The sequence below is a fragment of the Anoplophora glabripennis genome, unplaced genomic scaffold, assembly GCF_000390285.2.
Source record: "Anoplophora glabripennis isolate ALB-LARVAE unplaced genomic scaffold, Agla_2.0 scaffold11, whole genome shotgun sequence".
Taxonomy (NCBI): Eukaryota; Metazoa; Arthropoda; class Insecta; order Coleoptera; family Cerambycidae; genus Anoplophora; species Anoplophora glabripennis.
The window spans coordinates 659,595-670,818 of NW_019416496.1; the positions used below are offsets into that span (position 1 = coordinate 659,595).

The 11,224-nt window shown below is 34.2% G+C and overlaps 2 protein-coding genes across 2 annotated transcripts; both read right to left on the reverse strand.

Moving 5' to 3' along the window:
- Positions 1–607: 607 nt before the first annotated feature.
- LOC108907848 (cytochrome b561 domain-containing protein 2-like) lies at positions 608–6,062 on the reverse strand. Its single transcript, XM_018711676.1, has 3 exons — positions 5,801–6,062; positions 1,237–1,441; positions 608–1,154 (listed from the first exon to the last, which is right to left on the reverse strand). Exons 1-3 carry the CDS (start codon positions 5,957–5,959, stop codon positions 865–867), a joined length of 654 nt encoding a protein of 217 aa, XP_018567192.1. The 5' UTR covers positions 5,960–6,062; the 3' UTR covers positions 608–864.
- A 4,047-nt stretch (positions 6,063–10,109) lies between these two features.
- Positions 10,110–11,002, reverse strand: LOC108907711. The gene is made up of 2 exons (XM_023454745.1): positions 10,810–11,002; positions 10,110–10,348 (listed from the first exon to the last, which is right to left on the reverse strand). Exons 1-2 carry the CDS (start codon positions 11,000–11,002, stop codon positions 10,110–10,112), a joined length of 432 nt encoding a protein of 143 aa, XP_023310513.1.
- Positions 11,003–11,224: the final 222 nt, after the last annotated feature.

Below are 11,224 nucleotides of genomic sequence, written 5' to 3' on the forward strand. Positions count from 1 at the left end.
AATTTCTTCTTCTGCTCTAGGAGTGGATACCGACCTTGGTCTTCCGGATAAATGGCACTGTTTGCTCAAGGAACCGGTATCACGCAATCTTTGGTGAATTCTTCCAAACATGCGTTGTGAAGGAATCTGGCGATTTGGATAAGCGTCAACATAAAGACGTCGCGCTTCGGTGGCGTTCCCATTAGCACGACCATACATGAAATGCATGTCTGTTAATTCTGCGTTAGAGTAACCAGCCATAGCGAAAGAAAACTTGTGCACTGAGAACAACTGTCAAATACGTACTGTTTATTTCACTAAACATCAACCAACTATTATAAGAAAATACACAACGTTTTTGCAAAATTAAAAAAGGGGCTAAAAAACATAAAACATTCCATATCTCCGCAACCGTTACTTTGCGGACCCATGTTTATTAAGACTTTTCTGCTTATTTTGGTTCATACTATTACCTCCTTAAATATTTTACACTCTTTTTTTAACACCCTGTATATAAAAATCTTGGAAATCGGAGTGTTCGGGTTGGGGTAGTTTCCCGTAAGTAATATTAAGCATGAAAATGAGGGTTATTCTAAAAGTTCTTATAGGTTTTATTAAACATTATTACTTATCTGAAAATTTATTTATTTACAATAAATATACCTAGAAATACATAAATTGTCTATAAATTTATAATTATTTATCCGTCATTCACGAAAACACGACAGTAGACCTCTTTTTTACACTATACATTATAAATTTTTTTTTTTTTTAGATATTACAACCAAATATATACATAATTAAAACTCTATTATATTTGGCTCAGAGATCCATTTGCTAAAAAGAATCAAGCATCTACAATTAGAAATAAACTACTCATAGAGTCTATCCAAAGAAGTGATTGTAACACGACTTAATCGGACCCAAAAGACTGTACGCAACATACAAAGCCAAGAACACCATCAAGGCTATTTTGCCGTTAGCTCCAGTGAGGGATTCGAGATAATTAAGTCCAAAACCCAGTGCTACCACTCCAAGAATATAAGCCGACACGCCTAGGAACAAGTGAATGATCCTGTACAAAGGCGGCTTGCCCAAACCAGGGCAACGTCTGATGTTGGCCGTCAGGATACCAATGATGGCAGAGATGAGAATTAGGATCCAGGCCGTAAGTCCTGAAACAAAAATAACATATTATTCCCTCAAGGAACTTTGCTCCAAACATTAAGAACTCGATATTTGGCCCTCTTCCTTTACCTATTTTTGAATGGTTGGACGTGAAATGGTTGCTACTGGCTTGGACTTTCTGATCGATCTTCAAGGCGATGCCAATCGTGAGACTGATGCAGGCTGCACACATCACACCGCCGTGAACTGTGCCTCTGGTAGCTCTGTCCATGTCTTTCAAGAAGGAGTTTTCTTTGTTGAACAGCAACAGTCCCTCGGCCATGCAAAGGCCAATCTGAAAAGAAAGACAGAAGAATAAATATATAAATGTCTGCTTGTCGATGTTTCGGTAAGTCTTGTTGTATTCTTCAAGACAAATTATACTGAGGGAAATCGACCATTAAGGAAGTTTAGCTAGGATAATCTGTGTTACAAATAATAATAAAGATCTCTTCGTAGCAGCTGTTTTTACGTAATCAAACTTTGTCAAGGGTTAAAGGTAATTGACATAGAGCACAAAGAAACAATTCTGGTTATTCATGTAACTAAAACAAATACCAACAAGCCTCGATTATTTGTGATCACTTCAAAGTTTGAAGGAAAAGTAAAATTTGTAGAATCATTTATTCATATTTAGCTCTGCGCCCTTGACAGATTTACTGATTTTTTCTAAAAGAAGAACACTTTCTCATGGCCACTTTTTGCCCTCTATCGAATGGCATAATCATTTTTCATATGTAACGTTTCGTCTCTCAACTTCATTTTTTTAAAAACGACCCTGGAAATTTTATTACATTTTTTGCAAGCTTTCATGACCCCCAATACTGTACTGGCTCAGCCCTAACCAGATTCAGACGTTTTGCCTCGAAAGATTCATCTTCAGTGTATTCGTTCCAAATTTATCTAAATTTTTTATTTAGATTTCTTTGTTTATTGAATTATCGTACACTGTAAGTGTCTTTAGACCCTGTGAAATCCATCTAGTTATTTAAACTATTACCACCACGCATTAAAATAAAAAATTATTAGAATTTCGCCCTTCCACAAATAAGATCCACTTCTTATTTGTGGAAGGGCGAAATGGGCGATGACTATTAGACGCCTTCATTATAGCCATCTTTCTCTATCGCACGGATTTCTATGACTTTATAGCTCTCACGTAACGGCCGATGAACCATGGGGACTTTCCGACCCTGTATACAAGTGTATACATTAAGTCACATTAGAAGAACAGCCATTAAGAAAATCAGAGATACTATAAAAAACAGTGTTCCAGCAAGTAATTTTTAACAAGTCCTTTGAACTTCTAAATGTTCATGTTATCAATATTAATAGTTTCAATACATTTGCTGTATAAAGCATTATATAATCGTAAGTCTAACTTTAATTTTGTTGTTGTAATTCTACCAGGTAGTATCACAAATTCGTTTGCATGCCTTTGTTGTANAACTATTACCACCACGCATTAAAATAAAAAATTATTAGAATTTCGCCCTTCCACAAATAAGATCCACTTCTTATTTGTGGAAGGGCGAAATGGGCGATGACTATTAGACGCCTTCATTATAGCCATCTTTCTCTATCGCACGGATATCTATGACTTACTTTATCGCTCTCACGTAACGGCCGATGAACCATGGGGACTTTCCGACCCTGTATACAAGTGTATACATTAAGTCACATTAGAAGAACAGCCATTAAGAAAATCAGAGATACTATAAAAAACAGTGTTCCAGCAAGTAATTTTTAACAAGTCCTTTGAACTTCTAAATGTTCATGTTATCAATATTAATAGTTTCAATACATTTGCTGTATAAAGCATTATATAATCGTAAGTCTAACTTTAATTTTGTTGTTGTAATTCTACCAGGTAGTATCACAAATTCGTTTGCATGCCTTTGTTGTAAACGTGTATTTCACTACGACGAATAAATGATTTCTTGTTATAGTCTTTCCGATCTTAATTGAAAAACCAAGAGGTTGGCAGTATGTACCAAGTTCGGTCGCTGACGCAGCAATTCGGCATTGAAATATTTCAAAAACTTGTTCCCATATTTATTTATCTATACCCATATACAGGTCTAGTCCCCCAGTTGAAGAATGAGCGTGCGGGTAAACGCGGCACAAACATAGCCGCACTGGTCCACCTAGCCATAAATTCAGTTGTCAACAAATTTCTGGTTAATTAGCTTAAGCTTGTTAGCTGAAAACCATTCTCGTGCTTGAGAGATCCCATCTCACAATTGGAACCCACCTGTAGATAAAATTGTGGTGTCAACAGAACACAGTGATTGTCTAGAGCATTTGGCAAATCATTCACGTAAATCACAAACAAAATAGGCCCTAATATGGATCCTTGAGGTACTCCGTTGTTTGCTAAAATAAGTGTGAATTTCATTGCAACTGGCATACTGCCTTCTGTCCGAAAGGTAAGAAGCAGGTAGACTTAACTCTTTCGATCTTATACCACAATGCTCAAGTTTGTATAAAAGAATATCCCCTGACACACAGTGAAAAACCTTCATCAGGTCGCACATTACTACTTGAGTGGGATAACCTCTATCTATACTGTCAACTACAATTTCCAAAAAATCAGTAAGTGCATTTACCGTAGATTTGTTACTAGGAAAACCGTATTGAGCAACCAACAGCAACTGTTTAGACTCAAGGCAAGAAATTCATTTTCCCTTAATAATAGCTTCTAAAATTTTTGATAAAATAGGCACTATTGCAACTGGTTTATAACGGGCTCATTCAGCAATTTTTTTTATTTGCTTAACCGAAAGATATTGCACATTTTAAGCACCTCTGCAATAAATTAGAATTTTATATCGTCTACAAGTCATCCAAAAAAAATCATAAACTGGCGCGCTGAGTATCCGCTGAACCGGCGGGTGTGACGTCACCGCATGGGAAACCCATGCCGCATGCTTACCTGTGCTGTCAGTCGAATAGTCGGGTTTTAGTTGCCTGTTAAGTTTCGATTGAGTACGATAAGATACCGAATTTTGTTAGCAATTGGAAGACACAGAACAGAAAAAAATTGCAAATATTGTATTTTTCCCCAGACTCAAAATACTAGTGTGAAGACGGCTAAGAAAATAATAATGTCCTTATAATTCTTTTGTGCGGATCTAAAATCAATCGTCTATCTCTATATATTTATATAAAAATACATAACAAATATTATATTATTAATATATTGATAATATATTAGGTAGATTTTATGTAGTTTCCATAGGAACAAAAATAGTAATAAGAATTTTGTATTGGATTAGGTAAATCTTTGAAACCAGTGACAGAAACGGTTTCGTCCAATATTAAACGCAAAATCCTTATTCTTATTTACTATTCTTATTGTACAAAAACATCAAAACTTTCGCTACAAACGTACTTTAAAGAAGCTTTACACGTTACTGAAACGTAACCTTTGCATTTTCACTCCTCTCATCTCAGCACTGATAAAGTTGTGGTTTTCATTTAAAAAATCCATAACCATTAACAAACCTACTACCGGCAAATTAGAGGGATATGCTTTTACAAAATTTTCCTCCATTTTTTAAATTTTATATGCACAAACGCTAAAACAGTATGTAGATGCAGAACTCATCTGGAAGTAGCGCTAAGCTGATCGTCCCATGCGGTGACGTCATTGCATTGCCACGGCTGAGACAAATATTCGCATTTTAAAAATCGTATAGGCCAGAGGCCTTCAGAAATGCATATATTGTATAATATAGTTAAAGGACGTGTTAGAAGAGAAGATTGTACTATTTTACTACTCATGTTATCTAATGAGAAAGTATCTATGTAAAAGATAGCATCATTGGTATTTTAGTTTTTTAATAATAGTAGAAGATATATTAGCAAAAAAAATGATTAATGTCATCCACAGAAATAGAGGGAGAAAATTGTTTATTACTACCAAGGCGATGGGAATTTAGGCACATAAAGATATAATTAATAAAAACGAATTAATTTTAAACCTAATCTTTAAACGATTTAAGTTTTTATCGTCCATCTGTTATCTGATTTTAAAAAATTTATGAGCTATTTTCTGAATCATTCTCTAGTAATCATTGTTAGTCACCTCTAATAATAGAGATGACCAAACATGAATAAAAAAATTGATTAATTCAATAAACCATTTTTTTCACAAATAACTCGAAACAGGTTGTAGTAGATTTCTTATTTTCCAAAAGGTTTATCGTTTAGGCTTATCTCAGTTAGATAACTGTCTAATTAGAGTTATAGTATAGTAAAAAGTTGTATGAAAGGAATTCGTATTTATTAATAAATTTTATTACATGTAATTACGTGATAAAGTTTTAAATCTTACACGAAGTGAATGGAGATAACCACTAACATTAAAAATATGCATAGCATTCATATAAAAAATCCACACTATACATTTTTTTAATTTACAATCTAAAAAAATTCTTTGACACCATCAACGACCATAAACTACAGGAACAATGCTATTTTCTCTATTACTTCGTCGAAGTAAAAAAATGCTACATAAAATTTATCTGATTTTTGTAATCTTAAGCACGACTTTGATATTAATAATCAAATTTTAGATACCTTTTACCATACTTCAGGTACTTCAACGAGAATCATCTTAATTTTATTTTAAATCTAGATCAATACTCACCCCAATGGTGCACAGTATCACATGCCAAGCATGTACATTGCTCAAACTGTAGTTCTTAAATACTTCCCAGAGGACCAAGAGGACGAACACGGCTACAAGCTGCTGGAACAAGGTGTCGATGATGTTCAGGGTCCTGTCTTTGTACGTTCCTGTCACCATCTTCAGTCGTTCAAAGGGAATTTGCTATGCAACACCGCCCAAGAAACAAATAATTGTCAACAGAGAATGTGGAATAAACACTTCACTTCGGGTTATTTGTCATATATAGATAAGATTAAATTCTCTAGTGTTATAGCCATATGGAACTAATCTTGGTTATCAGGAATGAAATGATTGTACGAAAAATCCAGGGTATTTGTTCTGTGATAGTTTTGCGAAATATATGAACGAGTTGAACGACTGAATGATTATTTTCGGGGGCGCCAGTTTTAGTAAATTAGGTGCAAGGAATTCGAATTCGAAAGATTTGAAGATAGAACGCAATACAGGGTGGTCCGTTTTTCATGGCTCACCATTGGCATCTTGGAAACCTTAACATATACAAATTAGAAAAAAGTTGCTCCTTTTCAGTGTCATTTAAATAAACCGAACAGATTAAAGACATCTGATGTCGTTCCTGAAATATTGTGAAAAAACTGAAAATAGCGATTTTAGAAAATGCCATCTAGCGTCATTGTTTCACAACAGAAAGAGCTGAAATTTGGTACTGGAGGATAAGAAGATACGGGGAATCCATTTTCGTCGAAAGAAAATTTCTACGGCTACTAGTTTCAGTTACGCAACATTCAATAGTTTTTTTTTCTTATGGACGCCATATTGGATATTGACAGTGACAGATAGAGGATAAAATTAAGAACACGTTAATTTGTAACACTACTATTTTATTTGAAGAATAACCCAGAGAATTAAAGAAATTCAATAATTTATTTAAAAAGTTAATAAAATCTAGTTGTTCTTGACGTAAAACAAAAATCAATACTCAATAAAACAAAATACACAAATATTCTACAAATCCTACATAAATACTTCAAAGTATCGTCCATTCTCGTGCAGACAAAGCTCAGTCCTCAATCTAATTTTGTCTACAGCATTTTGAATACTTTGTGGTGAGATAGACCTAAAAGTAGCAAAAACTCTTTCGCGTAAGTCTTCTACATATATTTTCACAGGGACTGTAATAAATTTTATCTTTTAGACAACTCCACAGAAAAAATCTAAAGGGTTAAGGCATGGAGACCGTGGAGGCCAAGCTACAGGTCCACGAGTGCCAATCCAATTATTTGGAAAACGTCGATTTAAATATTGGGACACCATTGCAGAATTATGAGGCCCTGCGCCATCTTGCTGAAACATTTCTAAATTTCTAACGTAACGTAGGTGAAGATTATCCAATGCGTCCTCCATTTCTATCCCTAAAATATCTAAATACTTCTGAAAAGTAAGATTACCATCAATAAGAAACGGTCCTATTTTCAGTTTTTTCACAATATTTCAGGAACGGCTACAGATATCTTCAACCTGTTTGATTTATTTTAAGAACCCTGGAAAGGTGCAACTTTTTTCTAATTTGAAGCACCCACTGTTTTCCAGATGCCAATACTGAGTCATGAAAAACAGACCGCCCTGTATCTCCTTTCTTTCTACGATTTTTTTAGGATTACCTACTTGGAAAAAACTTTTAGTCAATAACTTTCTTGAACAGTGCAGCTCAGTTTTCAAGTAAAAATTTTCAAAACATTTAGGTAGGTATCCAAAATGTCCAATATTTTGGTGGGCAGGAATTTGAATTTGGTCTCTATTAGTTTTCTTCTTTAATTAAATCTACTGAAATATACTAAACCTCCATATACTTATCTTTAGATTACACCGGTAATCCTGCCTATAAACATTTTACAGAGTAACACGTGGAATTTTCTGGGTTTTTTTATTAATTGTATTAATATCCCGAATCTAAGCCCGAAATTATAATATTAAGTACAAACATTTTGTATACAGGGTGATTCAAAACATATTAATTCATTAAAAAAATTTTGAATGTACAAGGGTCTCTTACAAATACGATTTTGTAAATCAAAAAGGGCGGTTCGAAAATAATTTAAAAATACACTTCTGCATGGGACGTGGGCATGGCGGCAAAGTGTAATAAAAAATGAACGGACAAAAAATTTAAAGAATTTCTTTCCTAAGGAAAGAAATAAATCATTTTATAACACCTATTTTAAATCAGCAAATTCGACTGCTTTAATTAATAAAATATTTTGACATACCTGATGTTACAACAACTTTTCAATATTTTAAAAGTGACTTCTCAAAAATCCTAGAAATAATTTTACACAATCGACTTTATTTTCATATTGACAAATCAATATCTCCGTACCAACATGGATTTATGAGTGGTTGTTCAACTACCTCAAATCTAGTTGAGAAAACCCAATTTATTGCTGAAACATTGGATGCAGAAAGTCAGGTTGATGTTGTGTATACCGATTTTTCCAAAGCTTTCGATCAGCTTGATCATAATTTATTAACATTGAAATTGGAGTCATACGCTATATCCCCTGCTCTATTACGTATGTTTAAAACTTATATTAGTAATAGGTATTAATTTGTGCAGTATGGTGGCTTTCAATCATATAAATTCGATCAATCTTCAGGAGTTCCGCAAGGGTCAATCCTGGGGCCACTATTGATTGTTATTTTTATTAATGACTTAACTGAATGTCTCGATGTCAACTATTTACTCTATGCGGACGACTTGAAGGTGTTCTTGGAAGTTAAATCCTCTAGTGATTGTACCAGATTACAAGATAATCTTGACAGATTACACAATTGGTGTTCATGTAATTGTCTACCTTTGAATGTAAGTAAATGTAAAATTATGTCTTACAGTCCACGCAAAACTAAAAATAGAGTTACCTTTGTGTTACATTTGATACTAGATTATCGTTTGACGAGTACCTACATTAGTTTAGTAACCAAATCTGCTTTATAAGAATTTAGGCTTTATTTTGCGTAATTCTAAGGAATTTCAGAAAATAAAGGTTCTAAATATATTGCATGCAGCATTTGTGCATTGCAAACTTGAATATGCATCGGTTGTTTGGAGTCCCATTTATAATATTTATAATATTCACTTAGATAAAGTACAACGGAGATTTTTAAAGACTATTCATTTTATTAGTTATGGATTTTATGCTCCTCGTGGTACACCTCAATAATTATTGCTTTCTTGTTTTAATTTTAATAGTCACTGTCGTAGGTGAATTATGTTTTCAATTATATTCCTTTTTAAAATCATAAATAACACTTTAAATGCAGATTCGTTAGCTGATTTTTTTTGATGCACCAGACGAAGGAACGTTTTTTAACTATTTTAAGTTGTTTTACTAAATTAAATGTTTAGATGGTTGCTGTTTTTGCTGTAGCTGGTGGGTGCAAATGTGACTGTTTATTTATTTTTACTCACCAAAACTCGCAAAGAGCTGTAACGAAATACCTAAGTCTGTCTTCACAGAAAACAGCTATCAGCCCACTGTTTCTCAACTACCGTAAAGGAAAATGTACCGTCCATCTTGTAGGCATTAATACTTACGGAAAAAATCCTTACAAATATTGACAGATTCCTGAAACTGGAAAATCCAGAAACATATACCGGTCATTTATTGCGCAGATAAGGAGTAGCACCGCGCATAGATGTTTGGATATTTTCCATTGGTTCTCATCTCATAACTGTTATTTCTTCAAATAAATATCTCGTATACTCTTCAATGATAATAAAATGTCTCATAATCAAATGATATTTTATTGTAATTCTTATAAAGTCAAATAAGGGCACAATATCAAATATAACCTGGTGTAGTGCATTTAAATTAGTATAAAAGTATCCAAGAATAACCTAAAATAGCATCTCTTGATTCTTCCTGTTCCTTGTTCCTAACACAATAGGAATAATATTAGAGAATAAATAGCAATAACAGTAATATTAAGGCCATAATGGTTGTCATTAATATGTTGGCCACAATAATTCAATTATTCATCCTGGTGCACCTCCACATTATCAAGGCATTTGATGCATTCGCGATAACCGTTGTTCTATTTCCATTCATCCTTCACCAACATGAAGCAAGTCCATTGGTCACTCTCTATTGGTACCTATCCCAACCATGATTTCCTTCTGGGCTTCTTCCTGTCAATTTCCTCTCCACCTAAACTTGCCAATCCTACCAACATAACGACAATCATCTACGCTTAACAGAGAAAGCCTACGAGAACATATTCTTGAGTTGACTGTAACAAGACTTAAACGCTGCTAAGCAACCAGAGCTAATAGTGACTTCAGCTGGTCATCCGTGACCAAACGACGGAAGGCTGCTCCTATGTAGAATCCCAGGCACAAACTGGCGATGCCGATGGCGTAGCAGGCGATGCCGATGAAGTTGTGGATGAACTTGAAGATGAGTGGACGCGCGATGTTCTTCAGGCCTTGAGCATGCCAGGAGAAGAGACCTAGGATGATGGACACAAAAGCCAAGAGCCACGACACTAAACCTTAAAAGAAAAAGGACCATTTAAAATAAGATTGATGGACTGTAATTAAATTTTTTAATGAGTGCTACAATTTATGCAAATCTGGTACCGTCCATGAAATGTTCATCTTAAATCTAGGAACAATTATAGTATAATCTAGTCTTAGGTTAATACCTCTCAAATGTTAAGAGCATCAAATCTAGTTACTGACATGTGGTTATATATTACTGTCAACTGTTATCTTTATATCTAACTAAAATTTGATAAAGATTTATTGTTTTTGACCGTGAGATTAACTTTTCCAGTTGCGATCTTGGCAAAATTCAGTCTTCAAACATCAGGACAATATATACATCATAACACTGGACGTCAGTCAAAATGTCTGGTGAAAGCATCTTGTCAATCTACACCTTATATCAATAAAAAGGAGTCATGTATATAACGCAAGTAAGTGTGCTTTGTAGGAGGAAGAAAATGACTACCTGTTATAGCGTGGTCGCTCACAAAATGCTGAAATCCTCTGTCGTTTTTATTCCAAATTTCACAAGCTATGCCTGCAGTGAGAGCCACAATACTGATCCCCAGTAATACTCCATGTACCCAATTCTTCTTGGGCCTTTCTAGCCCTTGGGACCACAAGTTGTCTCCAGCGAATACGATTATGGCTTCTGCCATCAGTGGGACATACTGGAATGAAAAAAATCTAAGTAACAAATTGCAAAATGGCCGGGGAAACACTTCCAATCGTTTCAATTACATAATGTCTGTAAAACAATACTGTGTATATTAGGCTATGAGTATTTAATAACGATTATTAATACTGAAAAATAACCACTTTGTTTTCAAACAGTTTTAAATTTATGAAGAAATTATGTTGTAATTAGGGAAATACTATGG